The sequence below is a fragment of the Sturnira hondurensis genome, unplaced genomic scaffold (genome assembly GCF_014824575.4).
Source record: "Sturnira hondurensis isolate 20B ecotype Veracruz unplaced genomic scaffold, ASM1482457v3 Scaffold0023817, whole genome shotgun sequence".
Classification (NCBI taxonomy): domain Eukaryota; kingdom Metazoa; phylum Chordata; class Mammalia; order Chiroptera; family Phyllostomidae; genus Sturnira; species Sturnira hondurensis.
Window position 1 is genome coordinate 2,191,590 of NW_028096448.1, and position 25,348 is coordinate 2,216,937.

A 25,348-nucleotide genomic window follows, 5' to 3' on the forward strand; every position below is an offset into this window, starting at 1 on the left:
CATGATCTCACCTATAAGTGGAATCTAATCAACAAAGCAAACAAGCAAGCAAAATATAATCAGAGACATTGAAATAGAGAACAGACGGACAGTAAGCAGAGGCGAGATGGGAGGAGATAATAGGGACTCTGGAGGGGAAGGGTTGTCAGGAACATGTATAAAGGACCCATGGACAAAACCAAAGGGGCGTAGGATTCAGGGTGGGAGGTGGGGACAGTTGTAGTAGGTGGGAGTACTTCAGGAAAATGGAGACAACTATACTAAAAAAAATGACAAAAAAGAAAAAAGAAGACGTTTCCATAAAAACTATTCCCTCCCCATGTCTGCCTCCTTTGCAAAGCAAACTAATGTGAGTTGTTCAGCCAAATGTCTTATGATTATTGCATGCCCTGGCACTTCCTGGTTTCTACCATGAATAGGAAAAGAACTTTTAGATTGAAAGAAATAGCATATGTCCCTCCTTTCTCCTATTAGAATATGAAAAACTCACATTGGGAAGATTTCTATTTTGGTTCTGTAGGAAGAATTCCACAAAGCATACTCAAATGTAGGCAGTTTTCTTTACATATTTAAGTGCTAGACATTTTTACTCTCGTTAAAAGATTGTGAGTTTTCCAGTTCATAATTTTACCATGGAATAACTCTTTTGACCCATATTCATTTCTAACCCTCACTGGATATCACATAACTGGTGAACTCATTGAACCACAAAGTTCCTGAGCCACAGAGGGAGGAAACTTCAGGGTACAAACCATATAAAAGCCAACAGTTATAGTAGGTAGTTTGATTGTGAGCCTCAGCTTGTCTTGACTTACCTACTTTTTAAATCTATTTTCAATCTTTTGTGTTTCATTCACAGGGCCTTGTTTAAGTCAAATCAACTTTCCAGTACTTGAACCCCATAAAATTGTTTGCATGTTTGAATTGGATTCATCTTCTACATCTATTTTGCCTCTTCTCTTTCTCCCCAAATCTCTGTAAGCTCTTCTATTCTTGATTATATATGGGAAGAGATTAAATGTTTGCATATTAATTTGAAATTTCAGAACTGAAACTGAAATAAACTATAATGTTACATTTCACCTAACTGGAAGGTCCCAATATCCCTATTTTTAAGCCTCTTCTTTGTTGAACTTCCCCTGAATAAACTGACCTCTCCTATATGCTCTGCCCTGGCAATACCACACACCATATATGCTTCTATCTGGAACAGTCTAAGTTCTGTCCCTCAATGGAATGCAGAATTGTCCAGCTACTGTCTGCATCTATTTTTAGTTCTTTTTCTCTGAGGTATAAATGATGAATTTCTACTGCTTATTAGTTATTTACTCATTATAAAGATTAACATATTTGCTCCTTTTCTAGGTTTGCTCTCAAATGACAATTTACCTGCATAAAACGACACTACACTTGAAACCAACAAATTTGGGTCTAAACTCCAGTTTTTATCACAGTTAGAGTCTCTATTTTCTCATCTTGCCCAGTTTCTGAATCTCAAAAGATGTTTTCATTTTTGCCTACAATCAGTCGCATATTCACAATAACTATGCAACTGGAGATGTTACATTCTATGTAAGTAAGAGGGCTTTAAATTTTATTTCTTTGATCATTAAAGCTAAAGACCTAAAGATATGAAGACCAGGTTTTTTTATTTAACAAGTCAGGGAAGTCCTAATATTCCACAATCAGATAGCAGAAAAGCTGAGAACAAAACCCATACCCCAAGATTTCCAATCCATTAAGTTTTTCCTGTATAACATTCTGAATTTACAGACTCAAATAAATGCAAATCAATGTAGTGCTTGCTGCCAAGAATTGCGCTAAGCACTGAAGATACTGAAAGAAAGCTTACTTTTTGCTTTTAAAATATGTGAACAAGTAAGGAAGAGAAATATGTCACCCACTAATTAATACAAGGTATAATGAGTGCCATGTTTTTCGGACTATAAGATGCACTTTTCTCCCCCACCCCCGAAATTTGGGGGGGAAAGGGTGTGTGTGTCTTATAGTCCAAATGTAGCTTACCTGGCTTGCTGGAGGGGGAGGGCAGTGGTCTATGTTATTTATGTTGTTAAATATTATATCACAATTTTTGCTTCAAATTTTTTTCTATTTTCCTCCTCTAAAACCTAGGTGTGTCTTATGGTCTGTGCATCTTACAGTCCAAAAAATTCAGTAGATCCTAAAAAAGGAAAAATATATATTTTCTCTAATTCAAAGAGGAGATGGAATTTAAACTGGACCTTAATGGTTATGAAAAATTTGGAAGCATGGAGAGACAGGGGGTAAGGAAGTGCATCCCATGCAGAGGAAATTATAAATATAAAAGCAGGAGTTTCAAAAGTGTTGGTGTGTACTGTGGATATAGAAAAGACTGGTGTTAAATAGAGTGTAGGATTTCTAAGGAGATGTCTGTAGAATTTAGCTTAAAAACATAAATAGTTTGGGGCCATATTGTTAAAAGCTTTGGCCTCTTTTTGCAAATGGACAGCCATTGCAGGTGTTTAAGAAGGCTGGAGGTATGAAATAGTTTAATCTTTGAAGAAAGTCACACATAAAAATTAAGTAAAGGTTGGCTGGAGAAGGCCAGAAGGGCATCGGTAGTGGTAATGAAGAGAAGAGGGTAAATTCTAGAAACACGCCGTGTCATGTCAGGATGGAATCGATCAACAATTCTAACTTTAGGAATTTATGTCATTATTCTCTTCTCAGCTGTCCCATCTGGTGTTCCTAAAAAGAGTGACTTTCTGCACGACTTTGTCATCTGCTAGACACTTACCAGGTTACATCCTTAACTTACAAAATATTTGCTAAAACTGGGTTCTAAATTTTGTGGTATTATTGCAGAGAAAGAATGGGTAATGTTGCTTGCACAACTAAGTCGGTTGCTTCATAAAGAAAAAACAAACCTTTCAATACTGGATCTGTAATACTGGCATATCCATTGATCATAGTTTGAGAACTATGTGTTTATAATAAATGGGAAGCCCATGGAAATTTTATAGCATGTTCATGGAATTCTAAGAACAGAATTTTACCAAGAGAAAATCATTAAGATGATTTTTCGTGGTTCGAGCCTTCTGATACAAGTTCTGAAAATAGTTCTGGAACTAGTCCTATACATGGCAAAGCCAGGTTGTCACTGAAGCTAATGTCACCTAAACCACAATATCCCACTGGTGTATCCAGTGGAAATGCTGTCCACATGAAACCACCTGAAGTAGAACTTTCATTAATAGAACATGAGGTTTGTTGTTTTGCAGCATTATCATCATTCTAACTTGATGTTTTAAGAAGTACTTTGAAAAATACTCTTTTTTAAAAATATATATATATTTTTAAAATTTATTTAATTATTTTTCAAGTACCGTTTTCTGTCTATTACTCCCATTCCATCCCACTCCCCCCGTGCTCCCCCCCTCCCTCCCATTTCCACCCTTCTTAGTTGTTGTCCATGTATCCTTTATATTTGTNACCACCTGAAGTAGAACTTTCATTAATAGAACATGAGGTTTGTTGTTTTGCAGCATTATCATCATTCTAACTTGATGTTTTAAGAAGTACTTTGAAAAATACTCTTTTTAAAAAATATATATATATATTTTAAATTTATTTAATTATTTTTCAAGTACCGTTTTCTGTCTATTACTCCCATTCCATCCCACTCCCCCCGTGCTCCCCCCTGCCTCCCATTTCCACCCTTCTTAGTTGTTGTCCATGTATCCTTTATATTTGTTCCTCTAAATCCCTTCCCTTTTCCCTCTGAAATTCCCTCCCCTCTCCCCTCTGGTCACTGTCCCCCTGTTCTCTATTTCAGTGTCTTTGGTTGTATTTTGCTTGCTTGTTTGTTTTGTTCTTTAGCTTCCTGTTAAAGGTGACATCATGTGGTATTTGTCCTTCAACACCTGGCTTATTTCACTCAGCATAATGCTTTCCAGTTCCAACCATGCTGTTGCAAAAGGAGCTTCTACCTTTTGAAAAATACTCTTTATAATTTCTCTAATTCATACCTGATCTACTATAAATTTTCTCAATAATCCAAATTTTCCTATAGTTCAGATTTCCTCTTCATATAAAAGTCTAAACCTAAGATCCTACCTCTAAATTAGAAATTAACTTAAAGAAACTAAATATCTGGCTTTTTCACAAGCTCAAAACAGCAAATATAGGTCTAAAATTGATTGATAGTAGATACAATTGAATCTTCTGTGCTTTAATAAGTGACTCCCATTAATTTTCCTTCCAACTGAAAACAGTCATTTGCATTTTAATGTGGCTACTGTTTACATTGAACATACCATTTCATCAGAAGTTTGTAAAGTGCTACAAATTAAATTATATATGCATACATTTATAAAAAAATGAAACATTTATTTTATGAAAAATGCTATTAACCTTGACTTATGTTTATATATAAAATATATACATATATATATATATGTACATTGTATATAAATAATTCTAACCTTAAGAACTTATATTATTCTCACTTCTAAGCTAGCCCCTCTGGTGTACCAAAGAACGATATCTTTCAATATGATCACTATTTTGATTTTGTCACTTTATAGACACTAAGCAGGTTGTACCCTCCACTTATAGAATATGAAATAGAACTAGTTTCTAGGTATTTTTGTACTTATTAATATGTATGTATATATATGTATGTATAAAGTCTGTCCAGAAGGTATCTAGTCATGAAATGCAAAAAAAAACAGAGAGATGTATTGAAGAAGATACAAGATACAAGAAATGTGCGTAGAACAGTGATGCCTCAGTCCCCTTCAAAGTTGGCACCTTGGGACTCCACAGTTCTCCCAGTCACCATCAGCTGCCCTGTCATATTTACCTGAATCTCATCGATGGTCTGAAATCTCTTTCCCTTCAAAGGTGATTTTAGTTTGGGGAAAAGCCAGAAGTCACAGGGCACCAAATCTGGGCTTTAGTGGGGCTGAGTCACCTGGGTGATTTGATGTTTCACCAAAAAACTCTGCACTTGACATGAGGCATGAGCAGTTATGTTGCTTTCCAATCAACAGTTGTCCATGGCTGCAGCCTTCTGGATCATCGAAATAGTTTCCACTGAAGAATGTTAAAGCTTAATGCGAAATTTGATGCAAATCTGATGCTCTACTCTCACAGTCATTCATTTTTAATGCAATGGCCACACAGTGCTCACTCAACAGTGTCTACCACCCCCACTGCCTAGTGAAGTCGTCATTGGTCACACATGCACATTCCAGTCCACTCTGCTGCACTGCCAGGTTACACTGATGTTGCGTAAACCATTCTCATTGTATTAACAATGGCTGGACTTTTTCTGGGCAGGCCTCATGTATATGGAGGTTGATGTGGAGGTATATATTGAGGAACATGTGGAGCATTTTTCATAAAAGTTAAAACCTAGAAACAACTCAAAGTTTATCAAGAATAGAATGGATAAATAAATTATAATATAACTATACATTGATATTCCACATAGTAATAAAAGTAGCAAACTACAGTTATATAAACGAATTCCACAAATGTACTGAGAGGGGGAAAAAAGCTAGAATACATATTGTGTGATCTGATTTACATAAAGTTTAAAACCATGCACAATTAAATTATACTACTAGAAAAAACTTCCCCTGATTTGGGGAGGAAGGTGTGGCTAGTGATTGGGAGGGTGCATTAGTGGGGTTTCTGAGATGCTGGCAAGGTGTGGTAGGTACCTTGATGTAGGTAGTGTCTGCAGGATACTCCTGGGACTTCACGAAGATGGAGTACACAGTTGTATGTTGTGGAGCTGGATATTGTGCTGGCTAGAATCTGCTCCAGAACTTTTATTCCTAATTGGGCAATATTTATATCATAAGTGATATGATGTTCTGGAAACAGGTAAAGCTGGCAAGTGTTTATGGAGTGCTATGTGCCTATTATTGTGGAACTTAAAAATGACCTATGAATGTGATTTCAATCTTCAACTCACTAGGTGAGAAGCCAAGAGCAATATGGATATATTTGTTATTCACTTAATATTTTATTTAATGCCAGCTCTGTTGCCCAATGTGCTAGAGATACAGGCATGGACAAAACAGCTCTTGCCATCAGAGAACTCCCAGTCTTGGTGGGATGATGGGTGTGTGTGTGTGTGTGTAGTGTTTCTGTGGCAAGTATGCCAGGTACCATGATGCCAGTGTATTAGAAACCCATGAGCTGGCAAGCAGGATTATCCTTATCTGTGAGCATATGATTTAGGGAGAGCTTTACCAGTGACGTGCTTTGGGATAGTTCTTGATTTATATTCATTTGACAATATAGGTTACAGGGAATAATGTGAGACGTGAAAGTGCAGGGGTTTGTGGGAAGCACGTCTGAAGGACACCTACCAAGATACTAATGGGGCTGCCTAAGAGTTGTAGATTTTCCCTACTTCTTTATATCATTTACACAATTTTTACAATAAGAATGTACTATATTTGCAATAAAAATACATGTATATATGATTTTAAGTGGAACATATTTTGGAATATTAAGATCAAAGCCAATAATTTATTGTGACTAGGTTAAGAAGGATCCAGCATCCTAAAGATTTGGGTTTTACTCTACGGGTAAATGGGAACTAAGGAAGGCCTTTTTATAGAAGAGTAACATAATTAATTGAAATGACTGGAGAACAATTCAAAACAGTATTTGATTCAGCTCCCAAATGTGTTATATCAGCACATGCAATAGGTCAGAGAAGAAAATAGCATTGTGGACCAGAATGTTAATGACAGGCTATAGGAAAAGACAGTATCAGAGCTCATCCTGGAAAAAGGTGTAATATTTAGATAGAGAAAAGGGCAGAGTAGAGAACATTTTAGGCTGAAGCGTAGTGTGAACAATAGTAAAGTGATGAGGACAAATGTTTCTGTTTGGAAATAATGAGATCTGGGGATGCAATGGTGAAATAATGGCAGATTAAGACAGCTTCTTGTTCCAGAAGGGAGGTTGTGGACTTGATTGTGAAGCCAAGGGAGATTTTTGAGGAGGATAATGATGAGATAAAAATAGCACTTGAGCAAACGAACCTGGTTGGAGGAGAGGCAGTGGGAGGAGCACTACTCTCCACAGGGGTGATGGCCATAGAAGCAGTAGGAACAGAGCAGCAGAGAGAGCACATTTTTAAAAAAATCAATTAAATGGGTGAAGATTGGCTATTGGCTATATGAGAGGCAAGAGTGAATGGTGCTTCTACTATAGAATCGATTTCTAAAGTCCTGAAGATAACCATAAATTTAACAATAAATTTCCATAAAATCCCATCCATCTGAAAACGACAACACCCATTCTCATCATGAGGGCATAAATGATGGGGATTTTTTCAGCCATCTTGCTGGTTTGGATCAGCCATTCATATTCTCCTATTGAGGCCCCTTGGTGGTCCACTGTCAGCATTTATAAAAGGAGTGATTAGCCTATGGCCTTAGGTAAGAGCAAACCTCTCTGGTAACAGTGGTCCACCTCCAACTCTAATCTTGAATGTACCATGTGACAGCAACCAAAGTAAACAGTGTGAATCAACACTGGAAATAAGTGGTTGGGATCTCTTTGCAGTACATATTGGTGGGCAAAAGACATAGAGAATAAAGGTGTCATTTCCATCAGATCTTCTTAAAAGATGGAAAAATTGTCATAAGCAATTACAAATTAAATCATTTTCATCCAGACCGATTGCTGGAGATGACCTGGAAATCATCTCGAAGTGTTATGTGCCATGAAGTCAAGCAACACAGATCATCAGTTACGACGAGTAGGTAGGAAAAGGGTGTGACAAGTGTGTGGATGCCATGTTCCATATTCATCATGAAGTACTGAAGCAGAAGGCTCCCCTTTGATCATTGGATACCCAGTTATCAATGCATTATGAATATGCGTGATATATCCATCAGATGATCACAGAAAACCACCACCAAAGTAAACAGTGGTTTACTTTGCAAACCACTGTTCTGGAACAGTAGTATTTGCAAAGTATTGGAATATCCTTTCAATTCTCCTATCTCTCTTCCCCATGAGTAGATTGTTCCTCTTTTTAGATAGGAGATCTGAAAAGATTGCCGAGTAGTTAGACAGTTTGGCTGGCATCATGATTATGAAAACAGAGTGGGAAAACTCTGAGTTGGTCAACAGAGTCATGTTCGAATTTGGGGGACCAGGGATGCATCACTTAACCAGTCTGTCTTGCTTTCTTTTCCTATAAAATAGAAGAGCCAACCCATCTCACAGGGTTTTTGAGAGGTTCAAAAAGATAACAGGTGTGAAAGAATGGTTCAAATGCAAGGTACAGTCAGTGTGAGTAGAATGTAAAGCTCCCATACATTTTTTAATTTGCAGCACCCACTAAGAAACATAGATCCCCTGAAACAGTGTGTTTCATGCTCAACCTGCTGTTGCAACAAAGGTTTAAAGAGCAAACTACTGTTTTTAACCACCCAGTGTGAATATTTAACATGGCGTCCAATGTTAAAAACCTAAAGCTTTGCATTCTATACAGGGCAATTAGCAATCAGCATATGGAACAGAACTACATAAGCTGATTTCCAGGTGAACAAGACATTCATTCATTAATTTTCCAAACATCACTGCTATTCCACATATCTGGGTAGTGGAGACACAAAGGAACACAACATACAACTGCACTGCACAGAGTCTCAAAGCTCACAGGTAGAGGGAGAGAGATCACCCTGTACTCACAAAGCCAAGTGAGAGCTAAGGCATGAAAGAAATGCTGTGGATGCACAGAGAAAACAGTGAGGAACTCTGCCTGCAAAACTTCTCATCCAGGGGATGACATCTGAGTTGCAAGGCATATCAATGCCTGGCAGACCAGCTAGATAGGATACTGGGATTGTGGGCTGTTTATAGCAATGTAACCTCAGGGTTTCTGACTCAGGCCCTCCATCTCAGGATACCCCCCTCATGCTTGAACCCTCTAAGCCCACTTTGAAGCATTTATCTTGAAGTTTTCTATGGCCTCATCAGGTACCTGGGACTAGAGGGGTGGCAATGATCTGAGTGGGGAGTCCGGGACCTGGACCTGAACCTCTTTGGGCCTCAGACCTCCATTTTTCTTTTTGGGGATAAAAATATCTTCTGGGAGAACCAGACACTTCAACTCTATCCCACCTTATGCCCAGCATGTGAGGTTGATCGCAGGCCTCAGGGAGGGTTGGTCATGAGCCTGTGGTCTATCCCATCTTCCAGAAGTGTGGCCAGACCAGCAGATTGCTCCCACTGGCCAGTAGGCTATTTCTCTTGTAAGTCAGATGAGATCAAGGATGACATACTGATTTGGAGTGACTCAAACAAATTGGTTAGACAGGGACCTTGCACACCCTGGGGACAGCTGTGGTTTGCAGAGAGCAGCATGTGTCTCCACAGGACTGCCCCATACTGGAAAATTTTTCCACTTACAGAGCTGACTCATAAGTTAGTGTTCATTAATTACAACAACTCACTCCATTATGGCAAAAATACCTGCCCAACAGACTGCTTTCTTAACGGGCCAGGAATACAGAAAATTAGTCTCTGCCATTTCTCTGATTTCATTAAAAATATTCCCTTCTGTTCTTCCATTTAGTCTCCGACAAAGTCCTGGTCCTGTATTTTTTTCTTTCTCTTAAAAACAAAACTATAATTGAAGAACTCAAACTACCTCATCAGCACTTTGTTGCCATATGGAGCTGACCAGCTCTGGAGGAATAAGCCGAGACTAGGATGATGAGGCTCATTTGCTAAAGTGTCCAGGACACACTGTTGAGCCCTGAGAAGGAAATGGACTTAGTTTAATTAGATTGAACTATCATGTTGGGGCAGGTAGAGTGCAGTCACATGAACAACATTTTATAAATACACTTTCTTTTTTGTTGTTATTTATTTATTTATTTTTAAATTTAAAAAATATATTTATTGATTATGTCATCACAGTTGTCCCATTTCCCCCTCTTCATTCCCCTCCACCCTGCACACCCCCTTCCCCCTACATTCCTCCCCCTTTAGTTCATGTCTATGTGTCATAAGTTCTTTAGGACTTCTGGCCAAGATGGAGGCGTAAATACACTTTCTTAAAAGCAGGATCTCAAATTATGAAAATATCAATTACTCCAGGTGATAAACCTTGCCTATTTTACAGCATAATACATGACCTTGTGACACAACTCTATATGAGTGTATCACTATTACGAAGAGTCTTTCGATCCTAATTAGTATCTGCTATTTTTTTACATCCCAAAATCTACTGACACCATATGCATCGTTATTTGCCATGTCCAAAATGTAAACGTGACTTAAAGTAAGCTGAGGAAAAGGGCAAGATCTAGGTTAATGAAAGACAAGGCTTTTCTTTCCTGTTCTCCCCCCTCCAATTGCCCCCACCCAAGCCCCCCAGTGATAGATGTTGAGGGACAAATTAGAGTGGCCCCCCTTTAGCAGTGTAAGAAACTTGAAAACGAAGCATCCCCGAATTTTCAAGAAATTGGAAATCAAGAAAGATGTTCATTAAATTGCCAAAAATCTTCTTGCTTCATTTCAGTTCACTGTGTAACTAGGTAGCCTGAAGCTATATACAGCATCTCAATGCTATTTTGGGATCTTAATACAGTTTTAACAACTTAATTTAAACAATGTTTCAAACAGTGAGGAAGAAAACTAGTTAAATATCAGGTCAGAACAATCAGGTACCACGGACTTTTCCATGTGTCTCTTTCCAAGCCTCAGTTTTCTCTGGGACATCTCTAACACGTGTCTTGTAAATATTTTACATCATGCTGCAAGTGACAGGTTGTAGGGAACTTTCTAGTAGATGTCAAACTCACTTAAAGTCATTTGTTTTTTCATTCATCCAGTATTTGCAGAGCTCTGACTTACCAAGTACTTATTGGGCTTATGCTAGAGGCTGGGAAAACAAAGAAGAGCAAAATGATGGATACTATTAAATTGTGGTTCTTGCCTTAAAGATGCTTACTCACCAGTGAAAGTGACAAGTGTGTAGACACAATAAAAGGACTTTTGGCAGCAAAGTGGGCTAAACTGATGTTTCTGTGGGGTGCCTAACCTGGATATATACCCTGGGCAGTGAGAGCTGGAGTTTCAATGTCCAGTTTAATGAAAAGAGAGATGTGGCCTTGGCCTTGGCCTTGCTTCAGACAATAAGCTTAGACCCTGGTTAAGGGAAGGCTTCTCGAGGGCCTGCACATACTTAAACCTGGAAATAGGAAAATCACAAGAAAACAAAACAACCTCTGCCTATAAGGCGGGGTAGTAGTAGGAAGCCTTAAGCTCTGGGGATCTGAGTAGAAACAGGAAGGCCCCCGGGAGAAATCAAAACAGCAAGTCTGGGCTTCTCTTTGTGTGGGATTCAGATTCACATGCCCACAAGACTCAGAAATCCCAGGGCTGAAAGCAAACATCATTCCATGTCCTCCCCCCTCCCCAGGCCATTAGAATCCCTGGAACACTGATAGAAGCTAGTGAAAAATGACTCTAGGGAATGAAAAATTATATTGTTGAACACAAATTCACAGTAAAAAATTTCAAATCACATGAAGAAATAGGCCACAATAAGAAGAGTCCCAAATGCAACAAAAGAAGAACTGGAAATAAGCAAAAAATCTAAAGGTTGTTATACAACATAGATGCTTACAATGAAATTAAAGAAGAAATAGGAGCCATTGTGGAAGAAGAGACTATTAGGAAAAACAAACAAAACACAGACTAAAAAAGGAAACAACTACAACATCTAGAAATAAAAATTATATAGCCTTTTAAATTAAACACTAAGTTTTTGGATTAAATGGCAGAATGGACACAGCCAAAAAGAGAATTAATAAACTGGAGGATCTAAGGAAATCACTCAGAGTGAACCCTACAGAAGTAATAAGAAAAAAATATGAAGTACTAAGAGACATGGAAGGTAATAACAATAAGGTACCTAACAGTTGTTAAGCCCATACTGGATACCAGATCCTGTTCACATTGCTTCTTTGTATTCATTCATTCAACCTTCATAATGACCCCCTGGGGTAGGTACTGAGATTAGCTGCAATTTCACAGGTGAGAAAACTCATGCAGAGAGAAGTTGAACCATGAGAATTAGACATGAGGAGAGAAGTGGGCATTTTCTTCCCAATGCACTGCTCTGAGGCCCCATTTTGCTGTCCTCACTTAGGATCCAGCCGCACTGTCTCTCTCCTTGGTCACTGTGAAGCAGTAGCCAGTGCAGTGATGCTTTATTTGGCTTTACTTCCCATCGTCCTTACCTTACTTCATCCTTTTATCAACTTCATAGCCCTGGCTTTTTACCCTGGAGATAAATCATTAGCAGTTAATTGGTGTCTATTATAATAGATCATTAATAGTATTATGAATTAGTGAATTCAGAGAGTATTGTGGGAACTGGGAGTCTCCTGGAGTAGCTAACCATGGGTTGGTAGGACATATGCAAGGTAGAGGAAGATAAGTCCTCTCGTGGCTGTAGGTCAAGATTTGGTATTTCAGAAAGGCAAAACACACACCAAAAGCTCTTGCTTCTAGCCAGAGCCAGTTTCCTCTCCCAATACAGTCAGGTCTTCAGGGGCCTCTCCTCCTCAAGACACTCTTCCAACTGCTGCACTTAAACATCTATTACAGTCCAAGAATTGCATATTTGGAGAGGCCTTAGCAATCATCTGCTAGACCAAACCCTGCTTTTTATTCATCAAAGAATATACTGATCACCTGGAAGGCAAACAAATCTGAAAGTTTTTATCTTTGCAATCCAAGTTAACTCGATTTGCTTTCTGGGAGAATTGATTCTTGAAAAAGATTTATGGAGGAATCAGGGGAAAGATGGTGTCCAGAGAAGTTGTCCATTGGTGAAAGTAATACTGTAATATATCCTTAAAAAATTGCAAATTATTTTGATGGATTCTTACCCACAAAATTAATAAAAGTTGTCTCTTTAATTCATTTTCTAAAGAATGAAACCCCATTTCATTCCACCCCCAAGTCTGGGGGGTTTTGTCACACATGAGAGAAGGAATAGAAAGAAGAATTCATAAGGCTTGGTTACTGTACTCAGAAAATGAAGGAGTGATTATAGATAGCACAGAGGATTCAAGTTTAGGTGAGAAGGAGGAATGTACACCCTGGGAAGGAGCAAGGATTTGCCCAAGGAGAAGCGGAGAATGGTCTGGGGCCAGACTGTTGAATTTCAGAATAAGACAACATGTTGCAAATCAGTTTGATTCATGCCCCTCCCCCGGCAGCACACCTGCAATAGCAGACCAGCATAATCGAGGATTCTCTGTAATGTTCTGAAATATGATTTCTACCATAAAAGGAAAATCTGTTTCTTTTCTTGGTTAAACTTCACCTCTCAGTAAAAATTTCTGGCAGCCTGGGAAGTGAAATCCAATAAAGGATGTGCCCTCACTTTGAGGAAGTGTTCTCTTTTTTCTGGTCTTCTCTCCTCTTTCTCCCTTTAGTTTGAAACTTTTATGTTCCCTGATCCTCCAGATCATATTTGAGCCAGCGGTCAATCAGGATGTTCATGAAGAATTCCCCTCATTTGTCAGACGGCCACAACTGGAGGCTGTGGTCCAGGCGACACTGACGGTGATTAGTGTGGATAGTAGCAGCAATCTGGATTTGAAAATGAAGATCAACAATTGCTGATCTAAATAGCTCTGGGCAGTAGATTTTTAAAAAACTTTCTGGTTATTGATTTTTAGAGAGAGAGGGAAAGAAGGAGAGAGAGAAACATTGCTCTGGTGTTCCGCCTATTCATGCCTTCATTGTTTGATTCTTGTATGTGCCCCCGACCTGAGGTTGAACCTGCAATCCTAATCTATCAGGATGACAGTCCAGCCAACCAACCTACCCAGCTAGGGCTGAGAAGTCTCTTTATGTTACCAAACTTATGCTGTATTTGCAATTAACACCCCAAACTATAAATTTGCAGGCAATGCATCCTTTCCTTCCTGGCTTACAGATCTTTGCCCTGTTTTATGCAGTTCTGAGCTAAGGTCATTTTGGAGAACACAAGCAGCACATTGCCCATCTCTTTTAGCAACTACTACAGTAAAGGAAAACTGCTTGCTATATTAACTCAGCCACCCAATTTCTTTCTTGACCTGGAAAAATGCCAGCAAACACTACAAAGCATTGTATGCATTTCTGCTTGCTTTCATTGTTAGTTGTGGATATTATCTACAGAAAAACAGTTCAGCTCTCTTTTTATTTCAATACTATTGTACGTGTGGACATATCTCTATCTCTTATTATTTACAAGTTTACAAAACCTGAGGAAAAATTGAAGCAGAAGGCATTCCCTATGATTATTGCTTGTTTCTTGTATCACTCTTATGCTTAAAACACAGTAACAAAAAAGCCTGTCTCTGTTTGGAAGTATGTTAAGATTGAAGTGATGTCTGCTATTGGATAAATGTATACAACTGTCAAAAACAAAGGTTAGTTTTGCCAATGCTTGCCTTGGGAGATTATTCTAAATGAATTTAATGATGAGTAATAGTTCCCAAATTGTGTATAAAATGCTCTGAACAACTCACAGTTGATTTAATATGTGCCATTTAAGAAAAATTAGCAGACCCTAACATATAAGCACACTAGTATGTTCTGTATGGGCTCATGAACATATTAGTAAGAAAGCCTTACCAGTGATGCTTGTCATTCATGTGCATTTTGCCTCTGAGCATGCCTGTGAACTTTCAACTTTGCAACCTCAGATCTGGGCATGCTGTGGAGCAAAGTCTGTACCTTCTCTTACAAATAAAACAGGGCTTCTTCTTTTTTTTTTTTTTTTGAGGTAAAGTTGAGATTAGAATTAGGAAGAGCAAACGGTATCTCTCCTTTAAAGTATTAACATTGTTTTGGGGAGGGGATACTAGCCTGAAGGTCATGGCTGTTTTCTTGAAACTGGGGGATGTTGACCTGGGGGCTGCAGGTCTCCCTGACGTGACATATCATCAGTTTGGGAAAGGAAGAGAAGAGGGTCTGGGAAAGAGAGTTCTCATAGTTAAAGGTTTTTGCAAGATTTCCTTTAAATAGCTCCTATTCATTAGGTTTGGTAAGATATAAAGATATGTTGATTTAGTGTTCTTACTCTGAATGTTTCCCTCATTTTATAAATCATACTCACACATTTCCTAAGAATCGATCATTTTGTCAAAGTTTGAGAATTCTTTTTTTTCACCTAATGAGTTTTTTAAAAGGGCATGTTTTTAAAATGTTTAAAAAATAAACTATAAGACTTGGGAATAAAAGAATATTTATTTCAATCCTTTTTTAAAAATTCATGACACGGGCCCTGGCTGGTGTAGCTCAGTGGATTGAGCGCGGCCTGCGAACCACACGATCACGGTTCGATTCCCGGTCAGGGCACATGCCTGAGTTGCAGGCCAGTTCCCAGCAGGGGACGCACCAGAGGCAACCATACATTGATATTTCTCTTCTTCCCTTCCCCTCTAAAGATAAATAAAAAATTTAAAAAAATCATTACACAGAAAGGTAGATTTACTTTCAGTGTAAGTGGGGAGACTTAAACAGGTTTGCCCTTCCACTTCAGAAGGTCCTCCAGAAATTTCTTCCTGATTGACTTGGAAAGACACTTATCTTCGTAAGATCCTCTCTCCCGTGGGCGAGCTTCTGGGCAGCAGCATGATGTCGTGAGAGTGACCGCGTCTCTGAGCCTGGCCGTCATCCGTATCAGGCCTGGGCTCTGCCCGGTCTGCACCACACGGCCTTGGGACACTTCCTTCATGTCTCCGGCTTCTTCCTGGGCAGGTGGTGGCCAGAACACCTCAGATCTTGGAATTGTGAGGATTCCGTAATCATTTTTAGTTGAAAATATAAAATATACATAAACTATGTAATATTACATAACATTTCATTTTAATATATTTGTTAGTAGGTGATTATACTTTATAAATAAATATAAAATTAAAGTATTTAATCTACTATTCTTTAAAAGCAAGCAGCAGAGTGTCTGTGGCACTTGGAAGCTCACCAACTCACCAAGGGACAGTTCTCCTGCTTTCCCCCCTGCAGGGGATCATCTGTCCTTGTGAACTTATCACTGTTACCCTAACTGGGCTTTTAGAGTCTATCCTTATCTATCTATACAGGCATTTCCATTCTTCTACTCGTAAATTACAATGACACACTCTATGATCTCTCTTAGCTTTTTCATTCACCCTTCAATTCCTGTAAATGAGCTTCCTTTCACATGTACAGTGGCCACAAACTGTTACAATAATTTGTGTGGATAAATAGGTGTCTCAGAGGAAAGGCTTATTGACATTTAGTGTATAAAAATAAATATCCTTCTTCAGCACAGTTTCTCTAGTGTAAAAAATCTGTTTTAGAAGCTCAACAGATCATAGGATTCTGAGTTTTGGGAAGAGAAAAACAGGCTAGCTCGTTAGAAGAAGAGATATTCCTTTGATCATTCATTTTACAAGCCTTAGAGCATAACGTGATGTTTCTCAATGAATAAGACCATAGTTTTTCCACAGAAGAAATAATTTGCATGTCCCACACTTATACACCTGTGATAAGCACTAAAAATCTCCCCTTAGTTAGTACTCACAGCTATGGCCCTTCAACACACACACAGTATGCTTCGTGTATAACTAAAGTTCTCATGCTCAGGGAAATGGCTAATTTGTGCTTCTTGCCAATGTCACATTATCCTATTACCTTGTTTCTGCACCTGCTGTGTACAAACACAATTATGATTCTGTCCTAATGGCCAATTATCATAGCTGATCAACAGCTTTTGTGAACGGGCTCTCCATGCCATAGACACAGTCCTAGCCCTGAGTGAGTATCAACTGCAGTCTGTTTTCAAGCGTGAAAGCGCAGGAATCTACCAATATGGATAATAGACAAGAACCTGTGCATGCGTCCTTCTCTCCACCACCAGCAGCTCTGCTGTGCATGGCAGGCAAGGTTTCTGTGTCCTGTGCCTGAAGTCTGGTAACCTTTCTTAATCATATTTCATGATGCCATATGCCGCCGTCCTAGATAATGCTGCAGGTCCTCTGAAGAAAAAGGACCTCGCAGCTCTCGGCATGTCAATGGGACAGTTGGAGAAGGGGAGGTGTGCTTTGCTGTTAAACATGTTTTGGCTCAGATTTCTAGTTGATGAAATGCGAATTGTGTGACCTGGGAAATTCATTTAATCTTATTGAGCTTCTGTTTCCTGAAGCATAAAATGAAAATAATAGTTCCGTCCTATGGGTGTTGCTGTGATGACTAAATGCAACATTTAAATCTGTACACATACACATGCATATGTATTATTGTTGTATTAGTTTTGATAGGCTAGATTAATATGTAGTAAAATCAACTCCAAATTTTCAGTAGCTTAAGATAACACAAGTTCACTTTTTATACTCCATGACCCTTGTGAATCAGCAGGTAGGTCCAACTCACTCCCTAACCCAAAAGGAAGCCGAGCCACTACCTTGAATTTTAGCTCCTCACTCATGTGTCAGAACTGGTCACATGGCTCCATCCACCCTCAAACCCCAATTGAGGATTGTACAAACTGCAATCCTACTATGGACCTGAAGATATCAAATCAGAAATATTTGGAGGACAATATTAATGCTTACAATATTTGTCTTTCAAAACCAAAACCATATTATAGTCAGTTCTCTGCACCTCAATTTTCTCATTAACAACACATTGTGGAAATTCTTCTAAACCAACATGTTTATATGTAACTCATTATTTTTAGTGTAATCGTGCTATAAATATATCACAACTTGCACAGTCATTTCTTTATTGCTGGACTTTATTTTAGTTCATTGCTATCTAATCACATTTAATAAGATATTTATGTTCTAATGCTTTTATTTCGATGAGATAAATATCCTCAAGTGTCGAAATCTACCCAGATTAACCTGTTTTAAAAGAAAACATAAGGCTATGTTTACAAGTCTATAAATCTTATTGAAAATGGGATTACATCATTTGGAGCAAAATGTAAAGAAACTACTCCAGAACAGCATGCTTTTCATTTCCCATTTCTTGATCTTTAACAATTCTCAACCTCTATCTAATCTAGCCTCTGTCTTTTCCCGGATGTGTGGAGATATGCCTGATTCCCTCGAATATAAGCAACACAGACTTGAAAGATGCCCGCCCTTGCAGAAATGTCCTAGCAGACCTGATCTACCTTCCACTGCACTCACAAAAACCACATTCGCTCTGACAGCATGGCCTGTTATGGTCAAGATCATCCCATTCGGGCTTAAAGACTAGACCACATTACTCCTCTTCCTGTCTGTGCAGGAAGAGACAGAAACATCCAAAATAACACTGCAGTCAAGAAATGACAGGAGTTTACTCCTGCCGGGTTTCCCTCCATAACTTCTTTCTCCACCTGTCTTGTCTAAATGCTGCCAATCTTCCCTTCTCATCAGGTTGCTGTCTCCTAAGTGTTTTGAGAACAATTTGCACAGAACAACCCCTTACTAAGCATAATTATCCCAAGCCTAGAAGTAAAATTGCTTTCTACTCAAAATTTCAGGGGGAAGAAAGCAAACCCTTAGCAAAACAAAAACAAAAACCCCACAGAAACAGAAAAATATGCTCACATCATTTAGGCGTTTCAACCATATGTTTATGACTCAAATTCTAAAAACAGAGATATGAAATTGTTTCTTCAAACCTACTGCCCACTGACCTCTCCCTGGCTCTTACCCCAAACCTTCCAGATTAGATTAAACTAAGCCCAAAATAACTTTTGCTATAGGCTCCAAAACAGTTTAAAGAAAAACACTCTGGTAGAAAGCCGTTCTTTTGGGAGAATAAAGCTTGCCAATTGTGCAGCTGCTTTCTAACATACATCTGCAGGAGTGACACTCAAAATATTTAATAAACAGACTTGCAGCAGTCAGAGAGGGTACTCAACCTATTAGAGCAGATGCCAGCCGTAACCCATCCACACGGCTGTGCCCGTGCACGAGGACTGCAGATGAGCCCTGCTCACACATCACTGACGTGCCTCAAACATTTTCACTGGCCTCCCGCAGCACGCTCTGCGCATGTCTCTTTGCTCAGGACACAAATGCAGCATACACGTATGTACATTAAAAACACCCTGGAAGCTGTGCCCCCCTCTTAGTGACAGTTTACTTGGATTCCATTCCGTACTTCCAGCCAGCATCTGCACAAACCAAAACAGCAGCAGTGTGGCACGATTCTGTGTTTGTGAGCCGTTTGGAAGTAACTTACACCCTGTGCTTTGTAGATCAGCTTACAGCTCTGGCTTTAACATATGACATATTTAGATCAAACTTAGAGACAAATAGATGTTATTCCTATACTAGAAATATAACACATTCGTACTTAGGGAATGTATGAGGGAAAAACCAAAAAACTGGGGATTTGTTTATAAAAAGTTGTGCATTTATTCTTACACATTTAAACTTCAGTCACCTTCACAGTATTCTCCATTTGATGTAATACATCTATTGAGACTTTTTTCCAGTGCTCGAACAGTTTTTGAACTCGTTGATTTTGATGCATTTTAGTACTTCTACCATTTTTTGTTTCACCTCTCCACATCAGCAAAACGTTTCTCTTTGAGGACTTTTTTCATCCTGGGAAACAAAAAAAAAAACTAGCTCGAGGAGAGATTGGGTGAATAGGGAGGGTGGGGCCTGGGGATCATGCTGGGGTTTTTGGTCAAGAATGGAACACTCAGCATGGGGTGGGCATGTGTGCTCATGAATCGCTCATCATGAAATGGGCAAACCTGTCGAAAGCCTTCAAAACAAAAATTCGCTGAAGCTGAACACAGCCTCTCACAACAACACCAGCTGGTCCATTGATACATATAAGTTGCCAGAACACTCACCTAGCAGGGGAAGCCTATACTACAAAGGGGCCTGCCCTCCAGAAAATAATTCTATTTGGGGGGGTCCCCCCTCGCATTAGTTTTCTAGGGCTGCTGTAACAAATTACAGCAAATGTAGTGGCTTAGAACAAAATATTTATCCTCTCCCAGTCCGAGAGAAAAGAAGTCCAAATTTAAGGTGGCGGTAGAACTGAGATCCTGCCAAAGGCTCTTGGGGAGATTCCATTCCTTGCCATCTTCCTGTGACTGCACTGCTCCATTCTCTGCCTCCATCTTCACACTGCCTTCTCCTCTGCGGTCTGTCTTCTCCTCTATGTGTCTTTTATAAGGACACTTGTTATTGGGTTTAGGGCCTGCCCAGGTAGTCCAGGGTGCTTGCCTCATCAGAAACTGAATTACATCTGCAAAGAACCTTTTCCCAAATGAAGTCATATTCACATGTTCCGGGGATTTGACGTGGAGGAGGTGGAGAACAATTCAACCCCCGCAGGCAGGACAGGAACAAGCAAGGGTACAGAAGCAGGGAGGAAATTTAATGGGTAGCATGCGTATAAATCAAAGAAAAAAATATTGAGGAAGAAAAAATATTTAAAAAAATCTTTACTTATATCAAATATGTGTAGTGAGATTTATGTAAGTACAATTATCCCCTCTTTAAGTGGTTCCACTGCTTTGCCTTGTATTGGCATTGACATTTTATGTTTTTACCCTTTTCATGAGAGTTAAAGCACTTATCTGAGCATTTCCAAATTTCTGCCCTCAACTTTGATTTTGGCTTCCTTTTAGCCTAACCACTGCTGAGCACTTAAGGTAGGGCAGGGCACAGACAAGCAGAGAGCAGAGCCACATCGTTGTTCCAAGTTGACTGCACACCATTTCTCACATTCAGAACTGGGGGATTTTAAGGTCTTCAGTTGCCTTCCCATCTTCAAAATAGTGGTGTCCTCTGGAAAGCCTAATTCTTAGTCACTGTCTTGCAGGCTAATGACCATCCTTGACCAATCTCTACCCTGAACTCCTGGAAGCCTAAGAACTTGCCTCCTCCCCACACAGCCTCCAAAACTCCCTCCTCGTGCTTCAGATCAAGTTACCCAGTGAATTCCTCCTTCATCAACTCCATATCTTCCACATCAGTCACAGAGAAGTCCCTTTACACAGGGCTCCCATTCAGATATTAAATGCATATTTCTCCATGGCTGCTCCTGATTACAGATTTGCACACATGTTTTCAGCTGGGTGTATTTGGTTACTCCTATACGTCCTTTCATTGAGTGGATCCTCTCTTTCTCTTCTTTTAAAAAAGATTTTGTTTATTTATTTTTAGAGAGGAAGGGAGAGAGAAAGAGGAAGGGGAACATCAATGTGTGAGAGAAACATTGATCTGCTGCCTCTCCCACACCCCCAACTGTAGATCTGCCCCACAACCCAGGTGTGTACCCTGCCTGGGAATTGAACCAGGAACATTTTGGTTCTCCTGTTGGTGCTCAGTCCACTGAGCCGCACCATCCAGGTCTGCATCCTTTCTTTTATTATATTTTAACTTCTGTGAGATGAGGGGTCCTATTTGTTATGTACTTAAAGACAAAAATGTGCGTTCCACTGGTGGGAACTTAATACTATGATTGCTCTGATTGCTAGGATGTACTTCTCAAACCTAATGTGCCTGTAAATCACCCGGTGGTCTTGTTAAAATGCAGACTCTGGAATACAGCTTGAAGTGCTGCATTTCTTCCAAGCTCCCACAGAACTAGGATCTCCTGGTCTATGGTATTGCACTTGGAGTAGCAAGGTCTTAGCACCACAACAAGTTTCAAGGAGGGCGTCCTATGAGTTGAGTGTGTCCTAAAGAATGGATGGGAATGAAATCACCATGCAGCTAAGTGACACTGAAACGAGTCACAGGGACTCTTTCCCATTTAAATCATCGGGTAAAAATTCCATGCAAGCTGCACAGGCCTGGTGTGGAGAACCCTGGTACAAGTGATGGAATGCTTTGGACTGTCCTTCCTTTTCATGTTTCCCTGTGTCCTTTTAAAAGTGGAAAACATCCCTGACCTGTGTGGCTCAGATGGTTGGGCATCATCCTGCAATGAAAAAGATCATCGGTTTGATTCCCAGTCAGGGTACATGCCTTTGTTGCAGGTTCAGCCCCTGGTTGGGGGGTGTGTCTCTTTCTCACTGATGTTTCTCTCCCATTCTTTCTGCCTCCCTTCCCCTCTCTGTCTAAAAATAAGTAAATAAAATCTTTTTAAAAATAAAATTAAAGCAAAAAAAACAGAACCTCACAATATTTTTTCTTAGTCATAATACTGGGATCCTAATTAAATATAGTTTTGTCTTATGGGATGAGACAAACACAGAGTCTGTGTAAGACACCTCTTGGCATTGAGAGCTTACAGGGACATTATAGTAATGAGTATCAGAAGAAGCCTTCACTGAGGTAATGCTCAGGGTACGGAGCAGGGTCAAGAACAAAATGCCAAACTTATGTGCGCATCTGCCCAGCCGCCCGCTGAGGATCAGAGGAAAGGTGGTGCTGGAAGCCTCCAGACTCACCCACCGTCTTCCAAACTGCTGCCAGCATCACCATACATTCATTCCATCCAGGCCCCTCCCCTCCCAGCTTCTGTTGTAACAATAGGAGATAACACTTTTCAGCTTCTGAGTTCAGCCCAAGATACTAACATCATACGTCTTTCAAGAGCAGCATGGTCAAACAAAACTTTCAGGGACAATGGAAATGTTCTATCTACCATCCACCCTGTCTAATACATGTGACTTAAGGGCACTTGAACCATGGCTAGCCCAACTCTGGAACTTAAATTTAATTTTTTTTCATTTTAATTAATTCAAGTGTAAATAGCTACCTGTGGCTAGTGAATATTATATTGAACACACAGTCAGAAGCTGTAAACTCAGAGGAGATAGTGTAGGCCGATGGATCAGGTAACAAGGAAATAACCCTCTGAAGGTACACCTTAGTCTTTTTTACATACTTAATGTGAGTAAAGAGCTCCTACAATTGTGGGGCATCTCCTTTAATACTGAAGCCTAAGCTGGTGGCTGTGTCAGTGTTTTCTATGTTACAGTGCCACTTGGCCAATTAAGACAAAGATACTGAGGGCCCTGAGGTCTGGCTTAGTGTTTGGTGAGTGAATAAAAGGTTGCTGTGGGCTCAGCTGTTTTGATAAGACCATGCAGGCTTTATACAGGCCCAAAATTCTGACCAGCCGGGCAGACAGTAGGCATGCAGTTAAAAAAAACTCATTTAAGAAAAGATGTAATACAGAAGGAAGTTAAGAGGTAACTCAGTTTGGAGAGACACCTGAGGATTAGGAAAAGAGAATAGTAAGTGTCTGCCTATAACACAAAGCAATAAATTTCCTCATACACTCCACTAGTGTAACAAATGGGTCCTTTGCTACCTCTAAGATAAGGCCAGGGACCAAGTGACATGAATCTGACATGAGCAGATATAGTGAGACTTACCTGTAGCTTGTCTGATTGGTAATCCAGCCAAAAAGGGAGGTGTCCCTCAAGGCCTTGGTGGGCAGGAGGAGAGACTTGGTTGTGATCTAAAGAGAGTGCAAGTCCAACACTTAGATTCCACTTCAGCTCCTGATGCGTCCTAGAGCAGGCCGTGCTGGTGGGTATCAAAGTGTCCTAACTGCAGCATGAAAACGAAACTCTGAATGTGCTGATTTGGGCAGAACACTCTGCGGATGAGAAGTAGTATAAATGACGGGTGGTAGAATTGGAATAATTAAAAGCATATTATAACACAGAATTTAGTGTCCCCAGTGAATTGTTGACACTTTTACCTGTGAGGTGAGCAATGCATGTATAATTTGCCCCATTGGAGAAAAGACTAGCAGTGACCTGACTTTTGTGGAAGTCTCAGTCACAGGGTATTATAAAATTAATTCTAGGGAAATTTCTGGAAAAAGCTGGTAGTGATAGTGTTCCTTTAACTGACACTCTCAGTGGGCTGGAAGGAGGGCAGGAATGGTGGACCCCAGGGAGTGGGTGTGCTGGGAAGACATAGGCTCCAGGTCAGACACCCCTGGCTGCAAACAACTGTTTTCCCACTTAAGTCTGGCACAAAGATCAATGCAGAGGTTTTGTTAAAGCTACAAATTCCTGGCCCTACTGACCTACTAAACCAGAATCTGAAGGCATGGGGGCCCACACTCTTTTTTTTTTAAATAAGCACCAAAGCGGGTTGGGGTATGAGGATTCTCTAATCTTAGTCTCTAAAAGGTAGTGATGTACGATTCACAATACCTGAGTCGGGGCTCTTGTACAGACATAGTGTGATTTTTTGTTTTTTTAGTGCATAGCAAAAAAGGCTCAATAACTTGTAGCTGTTATTACTGAGCCACGGATGTAACTCCCTTGCTAAGTCTTACTCACTTTGCTAAAACAGCCGGGGAGTTCTCAGCCAGATTAGCTGGGATCCCAAAGTTGCAAGTTATTGTTTCTGAGTTTTGATAAAAGCAGCCTTTTCTGTTCCATTTTACTCAAAGTTTTAATGACATTGGTGTAATAAGATCCTCTTCAGGTTGGGGAATTTCTGTTGAGGGTGAAAACATCAATTACATTGTAACAGGTTGCGGGCTCCACTGAATGTCAAGGTCTGTGGGTTAGACCCACTAGAGAAAGGTCTCTTGTTCCTTCTGGCCCAAGAAAGGCGCTTGCACCCGGAGGGCTCCCAGTGGAGATGCCTTCTGTGTGTGGTATGCCCTGCTTTCATTTGGCCACTTGAGCCTGGAAGGAAAGGGGGGAGGGAGAGGTTGGCGTTCTTCCCTGGAGCCCCAGAGAGAGTGAAGGTAGCTGCAAAACCTGCAGGCTCCAAGTGCTGGGGCTGAGATTTCCAGAGGGGTGGGGTGGCTACGGCAAGACGTGCACTTGAGGTTCAGGTAGGACTCCGTAGTACCCTCCGGAAACCCTCCTCCAGCGGAGGGACTCGGATTGGCTCGGGCAGCTAGGTCAGCGAGGTCAAGACCCTTTCCGCCGGCTTTCCTTGACCCGCCCCACCGTGGTAGGGACGCCGGTTTGGGGCGGGGCGGGGGCATGCTGGCCAAGTGGCTGGGCGCGAGTGGCAGCGCGTGGCCCGGAGCAAAGCCCGGCCCGGGGCGTCCGGGGACCGGATGGCGGAGCCCACGCTGGCCGCGGAGCCCTGGAGGTTTGCGCTCCGCTCGCAGCGCTGCAGGGAGGGCGCGGTGCCAGGCTCTAGCGCCCAGAGATCCAAAAAGAAAGCTTTTTATTTGCTGAAGATGAAGCCCCTGAAGGAGCCCGCCCCCAACAACAACAACAACGTGTCCTTTGTGATCCATTGTCAACTAGGCAAGGAGATCAAACACATTTGCAGCAACTGCAGTCGGGGGGAGGACACCCGGGACGGTGAGTGCTGGGGCTCTTGGGGCTGGCAACAAGCGCGGGAGGCGGGGAGGTGGCTCT

At 40.5% G+C, this 25,348-nt stretch overlaps 1 protein-coding gene across 3 annotated transcripts in view; it reads left to right on the forward strand.

Annotated features, from left to right (window-relative positions):
• PHACTR1 (phosphatase and actin regulator 1) overlaps positions 1–25,348 on the forward strand; it is a 300,114-nt gene that overhangs the window by 23,965 nt on the left and 250,801 nt on the right. For 2 of the 3 annotated variants that reach the window (XM_037037888.1, XM_037037889.1), the window contains exon 1: positions 25,012–25,291. The exons of the other annotated variant lie outside the window; for it this stretch is intronic. In XM_037037888.1, the coding sequence (XP_036893783.1) occupies positions 25,039–25,291 (253 nt within the window). In that variant the 5' untranslated portion in view covers positions 25,012–25,038. Of the gene's footprint in view, positions 1–25,011; positions 25,292–25,348 lie in introns of those variants that run through there. 3 annotated transcript variants of the gene reach the window in all.